The sequence below is a fragment of the Myxine glutinosa genome, chromosome 10 (assembly GCF_964187855.1).
Source record: "Myxine glutinosa chromosome 10, kmMyxGlut1.1, whole genome shotgun sequence".
In the NCBI taxonomy this organism is placed as follows: Eukaryota; Metazoa; Chordata; class Myxini; order Myxiniformes; family Myxinidae; genus Myxine; species Myxine glutinosa.
This window is the reverse complement of record NC_136270.1, coordinates 126,624,496-126,646,757: the sequence shown is the minus strand read 5'-3', so window position 1 is coordinate 126,646,757 and position 22,262 is coordinate 126,624,496. Positions and strand designations below refer to the sequence as shown.

The 22,262-nt window shown below is 43.4% G+C and overlaps 1 protein-coding gene across 6 annotated transcripts in view; it reads left to right on the top strand.

Moving 5' to 3' along the window:
* The window catches only part of EZH2 (enhancer of zeste 2 polycomb repressive complex 2 subunit), a 142,124-nt gene that overhangs the window by 68,757 nt on the left and 51,105 nt on the right, over positions 1 to 22,262 (top strand). For 4 of the 6 annotated variants that reach the window (XR_013624812.1, XM_078786087.1, XM_078786086.1 and 1 more), the window contains exons 11-14: positions 5,194 to 5,288; positions 14,911 to 14,951; positions 18,620 to 18,745; positions 20,851 to 21,029. Coding sequence is in view for 5 of the 6 variants with exons in the window: in XM_078786087.1 (XP_078642213.1) it covers positions 5,194 to 5,288; positions 14,911 to 14,951; positions 18,620 to 18,745; positions 20,851 to 21,029 (441 nt within the window). In the remaining variant the exon portion in view is untranslated. The remainder of the gene's footprint in view (positions 1 to 5,193; positions 5,289 to 14,910; positions 14,952 to 18,619; positions 18,746 to 20,850; positions 21,030 to 22,262) is intronic. The other 2 variants (XM_078786088.1, XM_078786090.1) reach the window with 1 other exon arrangement.

The following is a 22,262-nucleotide window of genomic DNA, read 5'->3' as shown; positions in this document are numbered from 1 at the left end:
TGTACCATGGACGGGAGGAAGGGTATGACAACTGAAGACGAGATGGGATAAATCTGTGCATGAGAGAGAGCAATTTACTTTGGAAGAATTCCCAGGATGAGTTTATGTCAGAGGTGGTAGAGATGGGAGACCAGTCCAGATGATTGATGGCTGCTTGAAGACCGTGCCAGTTGGCCTGAGTGAAATGCCAGACTCGTCGACGCTGAGCAGGCTCCCTGAGGATGGTCAGAGAGATGTCCACTTTAACAAGGACATGATCAGATGATCCGATCGGAGCAGAAGAAGAGCAGCAGACATTTTCAGGGAAGTTAGTCATAACCAAGTCCAGAAGAGAAGATGTTCCGTTGACTGAGATCCGGGTCGGGAAATTGACAGATTGTGTCAGTCCCAGTGAGTCGCAGAAGTCCTTTGCTGAGGAGCCATGGCTGGTGAGAGAGGTACCCACACCCAGCCAACTGGCATGATGACAGTTGAAATCACCACATATGAGGAAGAGAGAGTTGGGATGAGTAGATAGAAGTTGGTCCATATCATCAGACAGCGAGATGTAGATGGAGTCATCACTGTTTGGTGGACGGTACAACACACATATGAACAAGAGGTGGGAGCGAAGGGGAAGCCGTAGCCAGAGGTATTCCTGGGGGTGAGGTGGAGAGAGTGCAGTGCAGGGCGAGTGAGGAAGAGAGTTTTTGATAAAGATAGCAACCCCGCCTCCAGGACGAGGCTCAGGTCTATCATACCGGAGGAGGGAGTAGCCCGGGAGAGATACTATGGAATCAGAGACATCATAAAGGAGGAAAGTTTCTGTTAAGCAGATCACGTCTGGTTTGACAGAAGCAACCTGTATGGAGAGATCAGTTAAGTTTGAACGAAGGCCCCGGATGTTTGAGGTCCATACCGTTAATGAAGAGGAAGGGGGAGCATCAGATACAGAACAGGGGGGAGGAGGGGTAGGGTAAGATGTGGAAGAGGTGGAAGAGGTAGGGAGAGCTGTTGAAGGTGTGTCAGAGATTTCAGAATAGCTCGGAGAAAGGGAAGGATGGGGCGGACAAAAGGTTTGATGGTGATTGGGTGAGCCACAATGAGGTGTTATTTGAGGAGGGGGAAGAGCGAGGCAGAAGGTTGGGGGAGATGGAGGTGAGAGTTTGAAGGGGGAAGAAGCGGGGAGGACGCTTTGAGGAGGGGGAGTGAGAGGGGGGAAATTGAGAAGCAATGAGGGTGGGGAGATTTGAAGGGGAGGGGTGAGGGGGGAGTTTGGGAGGGAAGGGACAAGGGGAGGGATTTGAAAGGGATGGGATATGGGGGAGATTTGGTGGGGAGGGGTGAGGCAGGAGTCTAGGAGGGGAGGGGCGAGGGGGCGTCTTGGCGGGGAGGGGTGAGGGGGTAGTTTAGGAGGGAGGGGGCAAGGGGGGAGATTTGAAAGGGATGGGTGATGGGGAAGATTTGGAGGGGAGGGGTGATGGGGAAGATTTGGAGGGGAGGGGTTATAGGGAAGATTTGGAGGGGAGGGGTGAGATTGGATTTTTGAAAGTGTACGATTTATGGGAAACGAACATTTATTGCAAAATGAGTTTCTTGTGACCTTCGAGTTAAAAATATGTTTAAGGACGCTGGATGGAGGATGGAGTGCAGGAGAGTTTAGGGAATGTAGAAAAAAGGCACTATAGGAGATGGATATTTTTTTTGGGATGAATTGATTTGGTGAGCAAGTCGAAAGCAGCCTTTTAAAGAAGAAGAAGAAAAAGGTGTTATAAAATATGACGGAATACATAACTTCAGGGGAAAGTGTAAACATTGAAGGTTAATGAGTGAAAACTATCTGGGGAAATGGGGGAGAAACACGTGGTTGAAGAACGAACGAACGAATAAGAATGAATAAACGAATGAGAACAGAGAAAGAAATGTTTTTTTTTTTTTTTTTTTTTTTTGAGTTGAGATTTACACAAGGAAGTAGGCTATGGGTGAAAAGACTGGGAATACAGAGAACGAAAGTTATTGGATCACAAACGACGGACCACTGAGAGAAAAACAAAGCCTCAAGGTTGTACAGTGCACACTGTACAAGGCCTTGCTCGTGACACGGCAAACAGACGATCAATTTATGAAAGATAAACACCGAGAAACAACCAAAGTTGCACACAATAACTTCACACACCGAAAGATAAATACAGTTTCGACAAAATACAATTGTGAACAGACTTAACTTCGAAAAACGTGGAGACCGTGTGGAGCTTCGAAAATCCCTGCCGCCGTCTCCAAGATCTCACGAGATCCCGCGAGTTAAGGACTCGTTTCCATTAATTCTGACTCTTCGTTGCACCAGAATGTGATTGTATGGCACCAGTAGTGAGTTTAGGACCTCCCCATACCTCCTCCCATCTTCCTCATGAAACAACAACAACAACTACAACAACAGCGCGCGGGGAGTGTGCGTCCTCACTCCGGCTTGGTTAGCCGCCATTGCCCATGTGCGCCGACGGGGTTACCACGAAGGGGCTGACTGTCGGCCCCTCGTCAAGGGCGGAGCCCGGTAACCCCCCGCACCCAATAAGAAGCAACGGGCCGATTCCATCTGGGGCGGAGCTAACGAGCCGAGGGCGTGTCACTCCCCGCTGGATATACGCAGCCACTTACCGGACGTGACGAGAGATGCGCCTCCAGCTTGGAAAGAGAAGTCGCCACCTCCGAGCGCTGAGAGACCTCCCTGCATCTTTTGGACCGCGCTATCCTGTCCCTGAGCCAAGGTGCACCTTGTGCTGACCATCGACTACCTGCCCCTCCTTGCCATCAATCCCTGTGCGAGTCAGTTTTGTCCTGTTTATCTGTGGTCTGTCGGGGCTACTATAAGACCGTGATTAAGTGCCCACCTTCCTATGCTGTCCCTCTTGTCCTTGTAGTCTAAACGTTCCGCATACAAATATTATAACCTCCTCCGGAGGTCTTGAGAACTGTACCCCTGGTGTCGTGTCATCTAATCCCAGCCGTTGTGTCCTTTCCTTCATTGATCTAGCGTAGCGCGACTCGGCCAACGTTCGAGTATAATCGGGTAAACTGTGCAGACGCGGTCATACCAAACCGCTCGGTAAACTAACATCCAAAACCGCGTCTGTAACAATATATATATATATATATATATATATATATATATATATATATATATATATATATATATATATATATATACATATACATACATACATACATACATACATACATACACGCACACATAATCGGGAGATTAAATCAGACGCGGACGTAGCTTCAGGACGGTCGATCTTTAATGCTCGACAAGCTTTCGACCAACAAAGGTCTTCTTAGTCGTCCCCAAGTTCAGACTTCTGCTGAACTTATATATATATACATACATACATACATACATACATACACACGTTTACATACACTAAACACACGGTCCAGTTCTCCCCACACCTGCAAATGCCGCAAAAAAACTAACTTTAGGTGAAGCATGTTCAATGACGATGTATGGATTTTGAGAGCCCCACACATGGATACACACACGACAGAGTTGACCTTCCCACTTAGGTGGAAAGTTGCTTCATCAGAGAAAATGAACCTTTCTGCAAACCCTTCATCCTCCACTCTCTTGCATTTCACAGCAGAAATCATAATGAATGACTTTCAATGGACTTCCAGGCTTGCCCTAACTTCAACATGTGTTGTTTTTTTGTTTGTTTTTTTTTTGGGGGATATTCAGTCGAGGCTCATGTAAGATCTAACAGATAGAACATATAATAAAGGGAGCAAGAGACAAGAGGGGGAGAGAGAGGGAAGCGCAATACCAGTAGAGAACAGGGACATCGGGAGATCTGTGGAAGGGAGAGGACTGGGGTGTTTCCCGAATTTGCTGCAGTCGCCTTATAAGCCCTTAGAAGTTGTCTCTTGCAGAGACGACCTGTGCCTTCATACTGTTTGTTCCAGTCGTTTGTCTGGACTTCCTGGTTGGTGGGTTCTTTTCACAACGTGTCCTGAAATGTCATTGCACACTTGCCACTTAAATTGTCCTGGCGAATTCCAGGACGCAGGAAGTTTTCTCCTATTTTCCTGCCACCGTTTTGAAAATAACCACCATCATCACCCCTCCCCCCCCCACCCCCCGGCATCCTACACCCCCCACCCCTGCCATCCCCCCACTCCTCTCTTCCTGAAACAAAAAATAAACATAGATTAAAAGAAACAACAAAGATTCCAAAAAAATGATGAAAACAAAACTTCAGTACATTTCCTTTCCATCCGTACATTAAACATGGATTTGACTTCAGTAGTTTTTGTAAAACAAATTATTGAAAATGTATTCTACTTTTTGAATAACCCTGTATACCCTCTTTCTGGACCAAATTATAACCACCATCTCTAACCTGGAAGCCATTAAAATCATTGGAATCCCCCATAATGCAACTGCACCTTCATGCTTGTTACTCCTGCATTGCAGACAGGTCGGTCCCTCTTTCCTTTCCATGCTCTGCCTCCACACTCTCAGGTTTTTCAATGGTGCATAAGGCCTGCCAGTAACCCACTTCTGGTGAAACACTCAAAATCCTAAATTCATGCTCACTACTCACCTCGACTCTTTTGTTTCTCTTTCTTCTCATCTGTGCAATCACCTTCCCCAGTCTGTTCACTGCATTGTTTCCTCCAGGACTTCAAGACAGCTGTTCACCACCATCTCAGATCATCCCCTCACTCCCCTTCTATACCCTCAAAAAACCCTCACAAACCCCACTCCTTCCTTTCCAGGTTATTGTGTTTTCTCTGCTTCCTCTTCTTGCTGTGTTCGAGATTGTTTCTGCCCTCCCCCTCCCGTGTACTACTCATCCTTCTCATACTCCCATTCTCCCCTCGTTCGTTCTTCCTCCAAGTGTCCCTTTGTTGTGTCCCTTTACCCTGCTGCTGGTGTGTTTCCCCCACTTTCCCCTGTGTGCACTGTGGAATTCTATCTCACTTAATGTTTCTATCTCTCTTTGGCGGTAATTTAAACTTTTAAAGTCACCAATCACCATGTTTTATAGACTTGTACCTTATCAATTAGGCCTCAATATTGCTGAGTTTATTTATCTACTTGTACTTTATCAATTAGGCTTCGATTTTGCTGAGGAAATAGTGGCTGTGCCATAATGGACGTTTATTGATTTGTATTACTTGTTTCGAACCAAGCTGTGCGCATTGTGATTGCAGGTGTATGATTTTGCAGTTCGGGAATCCTCGGTCATGCCTCGTGTTCCAACTGACGATGCACACACGCCACCACGCAAGAAGAAGAGAAAACATCGGTCTGACTTTTCTACCCAAATTCTAATTTGTGTTTGTGATATTCTGCAGTACATCGGAATATCCTTAATATGGTACAATTGCATTGATCTCAGAGTCGAATGGCACTTTTAGCTAATCGTGTGTATTAAATGGAATTTGATCGGAGGAACGTAGTGGGGTTGAATAGCATGAGCTCGATTGGTTGACTCGCTCTTATCCGAACTCTCTGCTAGTTAGTCTCTCTGCTGCTCATTGGAACCATGTGTTCCGTGCGCGGCTCCATTTACATGGACCTTCTTCCCATCACTTTCCACTGTGCTAATGTCGTCCCTGCTCGGACGTTTACTGTATGTAGTCCCTGCTCAGACTCAGAGACTGTATTCACTCACTTTTCTTTGTTCACATTATGACTAGCCTCACTGTTTCCTCCATTTGTGTTGCATGTACATTCACTGCACGTCTTTCTGTTCGAATGTAGTCTTTGCCTCAGTGCATAGTGTATTGAACTGTGCCGTTTGCTATATGTAACTCTCTCTTTTTGTTCTATTTAATCAATTGCACGGCGTTTTCATCTGGCACAATACGCTTAGTCTTTTTGAGGTAAATCGCAATACCTCTGTTTCTATTATTCCACGAGCCTGTCACGTTTGGGAGTAACCAGAGGTTTCCGCCTGGCTGTGTGGGTGCTCATATTTGCATCAGGGAAAGCAACAGTATAATTTTGTCTTCTTGTATATGTGCAGAGAATACCAAACAGCCTTATATTGAAACAGTTTTTGTAAAAGCAAAGCTAATGCTTTTGGATCAGGCTAAATTATAGAGGAGACATCCCACAAAGTACCATACCTGCCGTGCAGCCATTACTTGAAAGTTACTTTGCTGATGTCACTCCAAAAGAAATATCTTTCTCCTTGATCGACAAACACTTTCGCTTTGTGAAAACAAGTTCACGTTGAAATGTTTTTGATCAGCTTTGCTGGTATCGACTGCACATCTAACATGTTTGGGGAAAAAAGCGGATAAATGCTTTCTCGTGGGAACATAACTTTGCCCTTCTAAAAATATATGGAATTTTTTTTTTTTGATTAAAACCCCGCCATGACCAAGGTTCGTCAATTAAAACGGCCCACAGATAAAAGCTGTCCACGTTATTATTATTATTATTATTATTATTATTATTTTTGTATACAGAATCGAGGCTCGTGAAAGAGCTAACATTTATCACACAAACAAATCAAACAGACAAACAAACAAAGAATATAAAAAGGGGAGCGGTAGACAAGATGGGGAGAGAAGGGGAAGCACAAACACAACATTTGAGAGCAGGGACATCGGGAATGTGTGGGAGGGAGAGGGCTTGGGGAAACCAAGCTTGGGCTTGGGAATGTGTGGGAGGGAGGGGGCTTTCTTCAACAGCCATTGAAGGAACTGTATAATTTCCTTGGATTTGACTGGCCAGACATTTTTTCAGCATTTGTGAGATGTGGTTTAGCTTATCCTTACTTAGAGCTGCACAGGCATGGATTGAATCGAATCCACCAAGGCCATATCAAAAGTAGGTCTACATGCCGTGTTTGCCAGGTGTTAAGTAGTTTTCTCATTGATTAGTTGACTCGGACTGACCTGGGTAGATTACGGTGTACATAGATGACTGCCGAGGGTGGGCAAATAACATTGGATGGCAATACTTTGAAGTTTAAGTGAGTTAAATCATGAAGGAAAGTATTTTAATAGTGCCATTTGTTCATATTGCCATTGTGTTGTCATTTGGCTCATAAAAACATTCAAAATTGTTCAAGTGTAATGACCCGTTGTTTCTACTCTCTCAGCAATGGTTGGAGGCCCTTTATTTATTAATTTTTACATGATTTAAGGTTCATCGTGGAGCTGCCCCCTTTCCCTCCTCCCTTACCCTCCTGTCCCCCACATCCCCTTCACCACACATGCACACATACACATCCGCTTGTTTTGTCTGGATCTGGACCCACTGAGTAACCTCATCAACACACAGGTATATGCATACACCCTAACAACCAATAGAAGAATGTCCAAAGAGATAGAAAAGGTGACACTTCTACTATATAGTGCCTTCAGAAAGTATTCACACCCCTTACCTTTTTCACATTTTGTTATGTTACAGCCTGAATTGAAAATGGATTGAATTGAGATTTTTTTTTTGTCACTGATCCACACATAATACTTTCTTTCTTTGTGAATTTGTGAAAACACATAATTTCTGTGTGAATACTTTCTGAAGGCACTGTACATGGATGATTTAAAGCTCTTCGCATCAAATGACGAAAAATTGACAAAACAACGAAAACTAGTAAAATGGTTCTCTGAGGACATTCAAATGGAATTTGGACAAGGCAAGTGCGCCAAGTGCATATTTGTACAAGGGAAACCAACAAAAACAGACAACATAAAAATTGACCTTGAAACAACAATACAGTCGTTATAAAACGAAGCATCGTACAAATACCTCGGAGTAGAAGAGGGCCACCAAATATGTCACAAAGCGGAACAATAAACTGGGCCCAATCAGAAATCGCCAAGTTAGACTTCCAAACAAGAAAACTCCTTACCATCCACAAAATGTTGTACAAAAATCAGTGCATCCCAAGAATGTACCTGACGAGACGAGAGGGTGGGAGTGGCCTGATGGAGCTCAACCAGGTGCATAGTGTGTCTGGATATATCTCAAGCATTAGACAGTCTCCCATCTTGTTTTTCTTGCCGAGCATTCTGCCTGTGGCTTACAAGACCGCCTCCATATCTGGCCTTCTTAACTCTTGCACTCATACAGTGAGTGCATTGCTGTAAATGAAAGCACCTCTACTCCTCTCCTCGTGTAGGCAGCACCTTGGGCCCAGTTATGTTCCTCTTCTGCATAAATGGCCTCTGGAAACCCTCTCTTCCTTTCTGCAAATGACTCCACATCGTCTATTATAGTCGGGTAGGGTATTGAACTGCACTGACAGCAGCTTCACCACTCTCTGCTGATCTGGAATTCATTAGGTACTCTCTGATGATGGAACATGTTTTCCACCTTGGGAAGTCTCTCTCTTATGCTGTTCCTCTAGAAGGATCATCATACTAACTCACCTGTTTATTCCCATGGTCCGTCACAGGAAGAGGATCATTATCTTAAACCTATACTCGGCCTCACCTCTTTTAGGCTGACCACATTGCAAAGCTGGTATCCAAAGCCAGCTGCCAATTGGGCATCATCTGTCATTTCAAGTCATTCCTTGATGGAGCAAAACTACTTACAGCTTACATGGACGTTATCCTTAGCTCAATGGAGTACTTCTCTCCTCATTGAGCTGGGACACCAGCATCACATTTGTGTCTCCCAGAAATGGTTGAATCGAAAGTTCTCAACATCTTTGGGATCTTCCACGATGAGTTGAAATGAGCTTGTTGTGATGAGCTTCTTCTCTGATAATCCTCCCTCTGCTCTCTCAGCCAACCGGCCCTCCCCTGCATTTCCAGGAAATACAAGGAACTATCATACAGGAAGGGCCCATTAGGCCTGTGCATTTCTTCCAATGTCCATGTAGCCCTTTATCCAGACTGCTAGACCTATGTACCTATCGAATTCCAGTTTCAACCGATACCGTTTTTGCTGCCAGTAGTTTTTGAAAGAGATCATGACATGCATTAACTTGACAGTCCTGTCTTAATGTCTTCCCAACTTTCTTTACTCTCAAGGTATGACCCTGGTCCTATCGCTGTCGATGATTCTTCTGGTATGCAACCCCCCCCCCCCCCCCCACCCCCCCCTGGTTAAAGTTCTAAACGTCCAAAATCAAGGATGACTACATACCTCAACTCCCTAGTTCCTCTTTTCCCTTTGTAGACCACCAGAGGTCTTGCTAGCCCACTCTTCCTTTTGGGCTTCACCGTCGGTGGTGAACCGCCATCTCCTTCCATTCCCCATCCCTACCTGCAATCTTTCTATCCCACATTAACTCTACCTAACTCATCCCTCCTAGTTGCAGGTTATCTTGGTTACTCATCCTCCCCACTTCACCCTCCTCTTTAATTTATTTGTGTTCAGTCCCTTGTTTTTTGTTGTTGTATTTTTACAAAAATCTAATTTTCAATCGCAATATTTTGAAGGTTTGGTTATCATTCGAGTGTGCTTGCTTGTATGTATTTTGTCATTTTATATTTAATATCACACGTGTTGTTTGACGGTTTTCACTCAGCTCACTATTGTAAGTGTTAAATCATCTGTGAAATGCTATGGAACTGATCATTTGCAAAAACATAGAATGCATTTGTGTAATGGAAGGGCTTAGCTATTGGTTTGCTACCTGCACCACCGAAGGTGAATGGAGGTTATGTTTTCACCTGTGTCTGTTTTTTGTCTGTTTGTCTGTGAGCAGGATATCTCAAAAAGTTATGGATGGATTTGGCCGAAATTTGGTTTTTGGTTGGGTATGTGCCGAGGCCAAACTGATTCTATATCTTGGTTAAGATCTGGATCTGGAAACTATAATTTTTAGTGATTCTTCATCTTTGAGAGATGGGGCCCAAAATCGATATACTGTACTCTATAACATGATTAAAAACTTGTGGATGGATTCAGATGAAACTAGGTGGATGAGTTGGGTAGGTGACGAGAACAAGTGGATTAGATTTTGTTTTGGGTCCAGATCCAGATCCGGCCCATCAGTGGGATACACAACGTAAACTGTTTAGCCTGGTGGAGGTATGCGCTCTACTGGGTGCCATTCGAGTTTCCTTTGTTTAGTTATTCCTAATATATTGTTATCCCGAATATAATATACTTTTTGTTATTCCTTATTGTTTTTATGTCCACAGTCTTGTTCTGGTTTTAAAATGTTATTACAACCAAACCAAAAGATTATTATTATTTTGTATGCAACCTGTGGCTGCTGGTTGCATCATTGTGGTTGTGGCACTGATGCAGCTTCCCTGATTCCAGTAAGCTGGTACTTATTTTGCCGGCCTCGAAAGGATAACAGGCTGAGTCAACCCACCTGGTGTTATTTAATGGCGCGACAAGGGTTCAAACCCAAGACCATATAATCTTGAGCAAGCCACCTTACCTGCCAAGCCAACACCTGGCTTAACCAAAAGATACAATGATGTGATTTATTTTGCATTTTGTCACGTGATTTTAGAAATGACGTAATCCGCCTCAGATTGCTCGGTGCGCATGTGCAGAAACCCATAGTGTAATGAAGTAAATCAAGATCGCCTGGACATATTTCATGCCTCACAGATAGAGATTGTGGAATGAAATGGCAACAAACTTTTTAAGAAGCCGAAAGTACTTGTAAGCATACCTGTGAGAAAGGTGAGTGCCTCTGCACAACAAAACAGATGCAGAAATTCCTGATCAACTCGTCCAAAACGTTGATGTGTTGCAGTCCACGTACTGCAAAAACTCCCAACCATAGTGGGCCTGTGAAAGCCGTAGGTTCGTACATGGTGTATTCTAACCAAACCTTCGTGCATCTTAACGCCCGTGGGAAGGTCATATCTGGGGCTTGTCAATAGTTTCCATTATCATTTAGCTATCGATCAATAACAATTGGTCACTCAGATTAAAACCTGCAAAACAGAAAGAAAAAAAAACCCTGGTAGTTAAGCAACAACATGGAGAAAACTGCATCATTGTATCTTTTGATTGAATTGAATTGTTTATTATTCCACATTTCACAACAAAAGACACGATTCATACAAATTTCAGTCAAATTCAAAATAATACAAAGAAATAGATTGAATCAAATATAATGTACAGTGAAATAAATAAAAGTGCCGAGTGATGTAAATAAGACAAAGATACTCAGTGTGAAAAATGTGAGGAACGTGAATGAGAAACGGAGCTTATAAAGGATTAGTCTCCTGCGGAAAGACTATTAGTCCGAGCACAACAGTAGGTTGGAAGTAGATTTAAAGTACACACGCACAAAAAAAGTTTCAGGTTATTGAAAACGTGAAAGAAGGGCATGATACGAGAGAAGCCATGTGGTCTTACAAACAGAAGATCCAGTAATGATAGGGCAGCTGTTTACACATAAATGTGAAAGTGTATGCATAAATATTTAAAAGGTACCACCTGAGCTTTTGTTTAAAACCATTGATTGAGGGGGTTTCAGTAAATTCAGCATTTAAGCTATTCCAGAATTTAGGTCTGGTAAACATAATTGTTTTTTTTGCAAAAACTGAGTATGTGGAAGATGAAAACAATGATTTCGTTTCATCGGGTAACAATGTATAGCACTATTATGTTGGAACAGAGGAATAATCTGGTAAATTGCATTTAGTTAGTTGGTACATGAAGATTCCAAGACGATACGAAAATAAGTGAGGTATTTTAAGGATATTGTAATCATAGAACAGCTTACCCCAGACAGTTTGACCAAAGGAAGAGAGGGGAGGGTGATAAATTATTTTTCATTTTCCTTTTGGTGTGTTGTTGTATATTCTTCACAATTCAGCATCTAAAAAGGCTATGATTAATATCCCAGTAACAATCTCCCCCTCCTTGCTCCGTGAGTGTATAGCTAGGCCGGTATCTATACACCGCCTAATTATATATTTTCCCATTAACAACTGTTTTTTTTGTTTTTTAAGCAATTACGCAAATATTGGTATTCACATCAGCGTAACGACGGATCTTATATTCTAGTATGAATGAATGAATGATCGTTTTAAGGCCATTTTCCCCACTAGAGCGGGGGTTAGCCTTGCGGGCCCCATGACAATCATGGTTCCCTGTTTGAGGCAATGTTTTTATGGCCGGATGCCCTTCCTGACGCCAGCTTTGGTCGCCTCCTGCGATGCGCAGGGATACAGTGTACCTATTCTAAACCGGGGTACACACCGGGATCATTCATCCCAGCAAGCTGGTACTCAAATTTGCCGACCTCGGAAGGATGACAGGCTGAGTCAACCCCCTGGCGTTAATTCCGCGATCGACCGGGATTCGAACCCAGGATCCCAAGCCGGCACCCTAACCGCTAAGCCAACACCAGGCTGGGATCTTATATTCTAGTATTAGCAAAAAAGGATTTATGAATTTCATGTGGATACGGTATTGGTCTGGATCAACTGCCATGTTTCTTGCAATCACCACATGTGTATAATATGTTAAAGTTTGCGTGCCAATTAAAGTTAAAGTGTAATATAATTGTCAAAACAGGTAAGCAGGTAGTGTTAGTAATAGTGAATAGGAAAAAGTATTATTAATGAAACCATTTCAGCACTTATTCATATTGTGGAGATGGAAAACTCCTTTGCAATACATGTCCCCTGTCCCAATGTCCCATGTCCCAATACATGTCCCAACTGGGCCCATTGAATGTTCTTGTTCCAAGCATGCAGCAATTGTGAGCCATATACAGTAGGACAAATTGTTTTGGGTATGCAAGGCTAAAGAATAAGTTAGTTTCTGTAACCTTCGTGTAACCGAACAGTTTATGTAACTTATCATAATAAAACCATGTATCAGTTGACTATGTTAAAGGGGATGGGAAAACGTCTGGAAAACCACAGGTGGGATGGGCAGATGGATGGATGGATGGACGGACAGACAGATGGAGAGCAAACCTATAGTCGGTCCCCTCAGGTGAAACCAGTAGGGGACCAATAACATTTTCTTGTTCTCGTACAATTTCTTACATAGCAGTAAAAGTAACAGCAAGATAATCATCCTTTAATCTGGATGCACTTAACATTTCTGGGCATTTTGGATCTGCATTCAAACAAAACCAAAAATATGATTTATAGGAAATATGATTATGAGAAGCAAAGGCATAGTATATTTGAGAGAGAAGGTATGGTAAGTGCTATTTCAGACCTGGTGGGTATGCCAAGTTGAGGTGTTCTTTTCTTTCCACTGAAGCTGAACCTTGGCCCCCACTACAACTATCTTCATTGAAAGATTATTCTTCCTCCGTAGCTTGCATGCTGTCTTAGCGAGCTCTACACGCTGAACCTTCAGGGCATGGAGTAAGTTTGTTCGTCCTCTGATTCTGTGCGGATGAACTTCAGAGCGAGTCGATGACGACTGAGTCTGCTTGGCGCTGGCGATCCTCGAATGATCCCGGTACTCTGTTGCGGTCATGCTTTTATACAAACTTTGCAATGATAGCATTGGGCGGAGGGTTGCGGCCTTCGTCAGGTCCACCGTTGACCAATGCTATGTCGGCAACTTCTAACTTGTCAATTCCTCGGTAAGTGAAGGTTTCTTTCAGGACATTGTACGCATTTCCGTTAGGTTTTTCCTTGGTTCCATAGAACAGGAGATTCATTCGGCGGTTCTAAATTTCCATAGTGGTAAGTTTATCTTTCAGTTAATTGATTTCTGCTTAGAGCTGTTTGAAGTCTGGATGTTTCTCCAACTCTAGCTCTGTTACTTTGTGAGAGTTCATGTTGACTGCCTCGTCAAGCTTGACCTTGGCTTTGATGGAAGCAACCTCTGAAATCAATCTATCGAGTTTGTCGCAGACATCAGCTGAGGACTGGGTAATAGAGCGCATAATACCTGTGAGCGTCGGTTGGTCTGTCTATGAGGTGGATTTCAGTTCTGTCTCCAGTGCGGGTGGTTGTGTTGACGCTGTGGCCTTAGGTGCAGTGGACTGGGCAGTGACCGTGGACCCATTGTCACCTGCCTTGGATGCGGTGGCACCGGTCGCAGTGCGTGAGCACATGCCACGCGTCGACATGTCTCAGAAGGCTGGAAACTCGGTCCAAAACATAACTTGAGGTTCCGGGGAATCTGAACTCAACTTGTCTCTATCAATATGGTTAGAATATGCATAATAGAACCACAAACTATATAGTTTATATGTGCTAAAGAGGTACAGTAACGTTGAAGGTATCTCATGTTTAAACAGGAAACTAGAAAAAATTGAGTTTTGAGTGAGACATGAAAAATAAAACTACAATTACTTTTCTCAGATTTCAGACTTGAATCTATTTAGAAACACTTGGTCAAACAATATTTCAATATGGCCGCCCTGCCGCGCCCATTTTTGGGCGTGCAACGCCCAAATGCAATCCCAAACTAGTTTGTTTTAAAGATGCTGCACAACAAGTTTCATCAAATTTGATCAATATTTGTGATTTTTAGAGCATAGACGTCGAATTGCTTACAGACAGACAGAGAGACAGACAGACAGACGACAGACAGACTGAGTCAACAAAAACTCAGCTGGACATAGTCCAGTTGAGTTAAAAATTGTGGCGATGGAAAAGAGTTCAAAAAAAATACCCAGAAGCAAGAAGCAGAAATCAAAACGAAATTAATCCTGTATGCTGTAGATTTGTGGGCGTGATATTCGTCCTAGAAGACAGTTGAGTGGTGGCTGTGAGAGCCATGTTTATATGTCTGTCTCCATTTGCGTCTCGTTCTGGAAGTCTAGTGACGTCACTTCCTCCCCGCCCCCAATTAAAAAATTTTGGTGTATTAAAATTTTAAAACCAGAACAAGACTTTGTGGACACCCTGTATTTACATGTACTATTTAATACCTCTAAACTGGATTGTCATTGAATAAGGACAAAATGGCTGAATTTTAACGTTATGATTGTTGTTGAGTGCACATAATATTCCTGTTTAAGTGTATCTTGTGTCAAACATAAGCTTAACTATTTTCAGGTTGTGGGCTGCTCACTGCAGGAAGATTCAGCTGAAGAAAGGTAATGGGTGTTTTGTCGAGACATTACTTTTGGGGTAAAGGAGGTGGGATGGTGTGGATAACGCACATTACCTTTCATGACCCATTGTTTAATGTTTAATACAGTAAACCCTTAAATGTCGTATGATTGAATATTGCAGTTGTGACCAATCGCAGACAACCTCTTGGGTCCCGATTTAGTTATTGCAGGGTTTAATTTTGACAAATTGCAGATTTTAAAACCGAGTTGTGACTGTTATCTCCCACCACGGGCCTTTTGTTATTACTCGCATACCGTTAATAATGGCACTGAAGTGTAAAATTATGGACAAAAGTGATTGTTTTATTTTATTTGCTGTTTACGGGGCTGCATAACGATTTTTTAAAGAAACACCCACAGATTACAAAGGGAAATCATCATCATCATCATCATCATCATCATCCACCTTTAGAGGCCATTTCCCCCCGCAGAGCAGGGGTTGGCCTCTTTCGGACACCGTGATCCCCTTTTTGAAGCAATGTTTTATGGCCGGATGCCCTTCCTGCCGCCAACCCTGTTAGTCGCCTCTTGTGATACACAGGGAATTACCAGTGAACTGGTACTCAATTTTCCGACCTCGGAAGGATGACAGGCTGAGTCAACCCCTCTGGTGTTAATTCAGCGATTGACCGGGATTCGAACACAGGATCCTAGGATAGATTACAAAGGGAAATATTTTAAGATATTATGGGATTTGGGGAGGAATAGTGGAGGCTTTGGGGCTAACTGTTTAGCTTGTTATAAATCCCGACCCAGCTATAAACTGCCATCCCGGTGTTTCCCAGGCAGGGTAATTCATCAATGTGTGTGCCGTCCCTCGGATGGACATTAAACTGGGCTCCCCTTGTGCCGGCATTAGTTGGTGGATGTTAAAGATTATATGGTGTCCTTTGCATAGAGTAGGCGAGGTATCGCCAGCGCCATGGCCAAACTCCAAATTCCTGCCCTAACTAATGTTGGGAAGGTAATAGTAAACCACCCAGATTTATCATTGCTCAGGAAGCTGTTTCGGCGACACCGACATTCTGTGAAGAGTATGCTACATCAGAGAGAGATAGAGAGGTGGGGGCTTTAAACAAATTTCAGAAGGGAAGGGCCATGTTTATTCTGCTTTGAATGATTAATCTGCTTTAACACAGCATCATCATGAATCCGATATATATATATATATATATACATACACACACACACACACACACACACACACACACACACACACACACACACACACACACACAACCGGTCAAAAGTTTTAGAACACCTCAATTTTTCCAGTTTTTATTGAAATTTACGCAGTTTAATGTCCAGTGAATAACCTGAAATGGTACAAAGGTAAGCAGTAAACTGTTCGGGGTTTAAAAAAAAAAAAGTTTTGCTAGCAAAAACGAGAAAATAATGTAAATTGCACAGTTATATTGTAAAAAAAAAAAAGATAAAAAAAAGGCCTTCAGGGAACAAGTAATGGATTAACAACGTACAGCTGTTCTGCAGCAATGTAACTAAATTAAGCCTTGAAAGTTGATGCAAACAATTCCTACAGGTGTCCCAACCTCTGCTGATTACTTGATTACAAACCCCCTGTCTGTATAAAAGCAGTATTGGAACAGACTGTTCCCGTATTACACCCTCTGAAGCATTATTTGGACAATATTGCACAGCAGGAAGTAGTATATTGGAAACTGGAGGAAACTCTGACAGGAAGAGGTCTGGCAGACCCAAAGCCACAACAGAATCAGAAGACAAGTTTCTGAGAGTCAACAGCTTGCGTGATAGGCGGCTCACAGGACAACAGCTTAACACTGGTTGAAGTAAGCAAGTCTGTTTCAACTGTGAAGAGAAGACTTTGAGCTGCAGGTTTGACAGGTCGAGTAGCAGTAAGAAAGCCATTGCTAAGATGGCAAAATAAGAAAAAGAGGCTTGCCTGGGCCATGAAGCACTGCCAGTGGACTAATGAAGACTGGAAGAAGGTCTTATGGACCGATGAATCAAAATTTGAAATCCTTGGTTCATCACGCAGGGTTTTTGTACGCCGTCAAGTAGGCGAAAGGATGGTTCCTCAGTGTGTGACACCAACTGTCAAACATGGAGGAGGAGGCGTGATGGTCTGGGGCTCTTTTGCTGGATCCAGAGTCAGTGACTTGCACAGAGTGACTGGCACCCTGAACCAAAAGGGCTACCACAGCATTTTGCAGCGCCATGCAATACCCCTCTGGTATACGCCGAGTTGGTAAGGGGTTCATCCTACAGCAAGATAATGACCCTAAACACACCTCCAGGCTTTGTCAAAACTACCTTTGAGGAAAAGGACAAGACGATAGGCTTCAAATCATGGAATGGCCAGTACAGTCTCCAGATTTAAACCCCATCGAGCTGGTTTGGGATGAACTGGACAGAAGGGTGAAAGCAAAGCAACCTACAAGTGCAACACATTTGTGGGAAGTTCTGCAACAGTGTTGGGAAGAACTTCCCGAACAATATTTGATTTCCATTATAGAAAGAATGTCACGAGTGTGTTCGGCGGTTATATCTGCAAAAGGGGCTACTTTGCTGGGTCAAAAATTTAAATTAAATTTTGTTAAACAAAATGATTCTATGATTTCTTTTTTTATCTACAATTGTTTATCGTCCCCCGTCGCACCGCGGAGCGAAAGGGGACTATGGTTTTCCCCTCCGTCCGTGTGTGCGTGCGTAAGCGAAGGACCGAATTCTAATTTGGTGTGTGGGTGCAACCCACGTCAAAATCCAAGATGGCCGCCACCATATATATGTCTGAACCTTGTGGGCGAAATATCTTGAAAAATAAGCGAGGTACCAACTTCTAATCTGGTGTGTGGGTGTATCTAGGCACAAGGAAGAGCGCTATTGAAAATTGGGTCGCCACGTCAAAATCCAAGATGGCCGCCTTGCATCTTCCACTTTGTCAACTCGCATCACTTCACCGACGGGGGACCTAGGCGTAACGCTTGTTTGTTCTATGCTTAATTTAAGAGTACATTGAGACATTAAACGGCGTAAATTGCAATAAAAACCGGCAAAATTGAGGTGTTCTAAAACTTTTGAGTGTGTGTGTGTGTGTGTGTGTGTGTGTGTGTGTGTGTGTGTGTGTGTGTGTGTGTGTGTGTGTGTGTGTGTGTGTGTGTGTGTGTGTGTGTGTGTGTGTGTGTGTGTGTGTGTGTGTGTGTGTGTGTGTGTGTGTGTGTGTGTGTGTGTGTGTGTGTGTGTGTGTGTGTGTGTGTGTGTTTGTTTTTTTTTTTAATGTATATATATATATATATAATTTTTTTTTTACATGTTTATTTAAATTGTGATGTTTCCTCTTCACTGTCACCCATCTTCCTCGATATTTTCTCGAAGCCCAGAAACCTAACCCCTTATTCCCATAGAAAGTTGGTTTTATCTATTGTTTTGAATATCACGAATATCACCCTTTATTAAGTTCAGATATTCTATCTTGTCTATGCTCACCTACAGATGATGCTTGGCAATGAAAAATGTTTGAAATTGGAGAAGTGGCCTATTATGCCAATGCCTAGCAGTTATTGTTTTTATCAGATACTATGTTTCTTAGGTCATCAATAAGTGTTATGAGTGATATGACAATTCCCACCAAGCTTGTTGACGATCATTGTTCTACGATTTGCCCTTTTCAGACTCGTCGTCCAATCATGTGTACAACTACCAGCCGTGCGATCATCCTGGACAACCTTGTGATGCTGCCTGTCCCTGCATCAATGCCCAGAATTTCTGTGAGAAGTTCTGCCAGTGCAGCTCTGAATGTACGTTCCTCACATAATTGCAACCTTTTGTCAGTTCTCCACACAATGGAGTACCGTGTCCTTCCCCTAACCTGCAACCCCTCGCCGCGTGAGTTGTGCAAAAGTTGTTTTTTCTGGCAGCACTGCCGTTCTTTTTCTTGCATTGGCTAAACAGGGTTTAGTTGTAGTCGGCCTGATTTCATCATTGGATACTTGATCAACTCTGGTAGATTTTGTATACAGTGACAAATTAATCAGAATTAACCTGAATTTGACTTCCTGATTCTAAACAGATTGAAAGGGTTTCACAAAGGAAGCAGTTACAGTAAACTATGTTACAGTAAACCAAGCATGACATTGTGACAGCATGAACCATAAACTGTCTTTTATTGTATTTGTGTAAAACTGAGGCACATGGAATAACGAAGTCGAGAAGAGCATGTGGCCCGGACGAGGAGACATGGATCCAGTACAAAAACAGGCATGATGGTACTCGACAAGACATGCGGCATTAATAGTTGATTATTGTTGGACATTGTCCATAATACTACCAGCATAATACTACTGGAGATCCCTGGTGTTGGGCTAGCGGCTAGGGTGCCGGCTTAGGATCCTAGGATCCTGGGTTCGAATCTCGGTCGATCGCCGAATTAATGCCAGGGGGGTTGACTCAGCCTGTCATCCTTCCGAGGTCGGCTAATTGAGTACCAGTTCACTGGTAATTCCCTGTTTGTCGTTGAAGGCGGCAAAAAGGGTTGGCGTCAGGAAGGGCATCCGGCCGTAAAACATTGCTTCAAAAAGGGGACCAAAAAACAACAACTACCACGGTCCCCGAAAAGGCCAACCCCCGCTTTGCGGGGGAAAATGGCCTCTAAACGGTGGTTTATTGTCCATAATACCTAGTGTTGGCTTAGCGGTTAGGGTGCCGGCTTGGGATCCTAGGATCCTGGGTTCGAATCCCGGTCGATCGCTGAATTATCGCCAGGGGGGTTGACAGCCTGTGATCCATCCGAGGTTGGCAAATTGAGTACCAGTTCACTGGTAATTCCGTGTGTGTCGCAAGAGGCGACCAACAAGGTTGGCGGCAGGAAGGGCATCCGGCCATAAAACATTGCTTCAAAAAGTGTCCACGGTGCCCGAAAAAGGCCAACCCCTGCTCTGTGGAGAAAAATGGCCTCTAAAAGGTGGTTTTATTTGTTGATGTAAACAAGATTATTCCGGAACGGGTGTCGTCAGCTTTCAAAGACAGCCTCTCAGAGCAAACAAGACGTCATCTGGTCGCTAAGGAACTCTGTGCAGGGACCGGGCCTGAGCAGTTTTCATTTGATTTTAAATGAAAAGTACAGGAGCAGGTTAGGACCCTTCAAGGTTAGGATACCTTATATTGGATGTGAAGCCACAAGCCCTGGCTACGGTGGTGGCCTATTGGCGAGGACACTGGACCGGTATCCCAATTTTGGGAAATATTGTGCAGATGGAGGAAGATTTTCTAATTTTCTTTGATTGACAACATTGTTAGAGTTCGATGTATCATGATTCCTGGACGAGTAAACATATGGTATTACGTCAGGATGTGTTGAAGCACATAGCTCCAATACTTGTTGTCTAAATCCAGGAAACGATGATTTAGTGAAATTTTATGGATTCACGTTCTTCGTATTCCGATCGGCATCAATGATGGATTAAAGTTGTATCTACTTGAGTCAACATGTAACAGAATGATTAATATCTTTTGATAATTTAAACGGAAAAGAATTGGATAATTTGATTTGGAGACGTGATTTTCTTTGTGTGTACGTTATCGTTGTACAGTTTGACATCTTTGCACACGTAACATATATATTATCATGGATTTGTGTTCCATAGACCGAAGGTCGATTGACATTCCAATCACACTTTTACTTTGTTCTTGAACAAAAAATTGACCCCGAATTTGCTGGCCGAGCTGATTGCTCGTTTGGTGGGTTATAAACATCAATTGATCTGGTTGTTATTATGATTGGAGTACTTTATGGTACACTATGGAATAGGATCGTTCAGTTAATGAAGCATTTTATTAATGTGTGCAAGTTTTGTATGATCCTTCCTGTACACCTAGTTAGTTAAACCGCTTTACCTTATCCCAGGCCAGAATCGTTTTCCTGGCTGTCGGTGCAAGGCACAGTGCAACACGAAGCAATGTCCGTGCTACTTGGCCGTGCGGGAGTGCGATCCCGATTTGTGTCAAACGTGCGGGGCAGCTGAGCATTGGGACAGTCGCAACGTTTCCTGTAAAAACTGCTGCATACAGCGCGGCCTAAAGAAGGTGAGCATAGGTCGTTGAGTTGAGAGACAGATTAAACTACGAAAACCGAGACTTCGGCATTCTGATGTTTTAACGATGTGCATCAGTAAGGGAGTGAGTATGTATGCTATTTATTAATTTGTCTATTTTGATTTAGCTGGCTTTTGATTGTACGTCCCAAGTCTTGGCTATGATGATAAATTCATGACTATGGCCAAGAACCTGCAGCACTTGCTTGCTGATTATTTAATTGTTTGTTTTTAACGTATTACATTTTGGTGTTGAGGTGTTCGTGTTTATAAAACAGCTTGTTGTAAGTTTACATTCGTGTAGGGATTTTCAAAAGTGGGACCGGATGTCGGGACCTGACATCGAATTTTAAAGCGTCAATTTCACATCTGGTTTAAGTTTATAAATAGTACCTGGCATTGCCTGGTAGTGGCTAGGGTGCCAGCTTAGGCCTGGGTTCGAATCCCGGTCGATCGCTGGATTAACGCCAGGGGGGTTGACTCAGCCTGTCATCCTTCCGAGGTCGGCTAATTGAGTACCAGTTCACTGGTAACTCCCTGTTTGTCGTAAAAAGGCGACAAACAGGGTTGGCGGCAGGAAGGGCATCCGTCCGTAAAACATTGCTTCAAAAAGGGGACAAACAAAAACAACAACAACCACGGTGCCCGAAAAAGGCCAACCCCCGCTTTGCGGGGGAAAATGGCCTCTAAAGGTGGGTTTTTTGTTTTGTTTTGTTTTTTTGCCTGGGGGTAAGGGTGGGACAGGAGAACCAATGGACCCGGGGGCAGGATATTGGTGGTCTGTAGGGGAGCAGGAGAACCAATGGGCCAGGGGGTTGGGGGCAGCAGCTGAGCAGGGAGGGAGGTGTGCCTGGACCAAACCAACAGCCATCGAATGCCACAATCCTGAGGGGGTAGCGAACAGGACTCAAACTCCAGCAACAGAGCCCTTTGACCCAAATACAAAGAGCCATTCCACCCATATACAAACAACCTGGGGATAATGTACTGCATCACCCCACCAAGATCTGGATTCAGAGGACTGGAATCGATAGTTGTTTGCAAAGTACGTTTTAAGCTTCAGAAAAAGACAACAACACTATAGTCGCTCACAAAAAAAAGACATCACCCATGACCACTGCTCAGTCTGAGGAAGGACACCACCTGGTGCAACGCACCCACTGGGGACATTCAGCACACTCTGATGAGCCTTCAGAAAATTATCCAAAATGGGCATCACACCCAC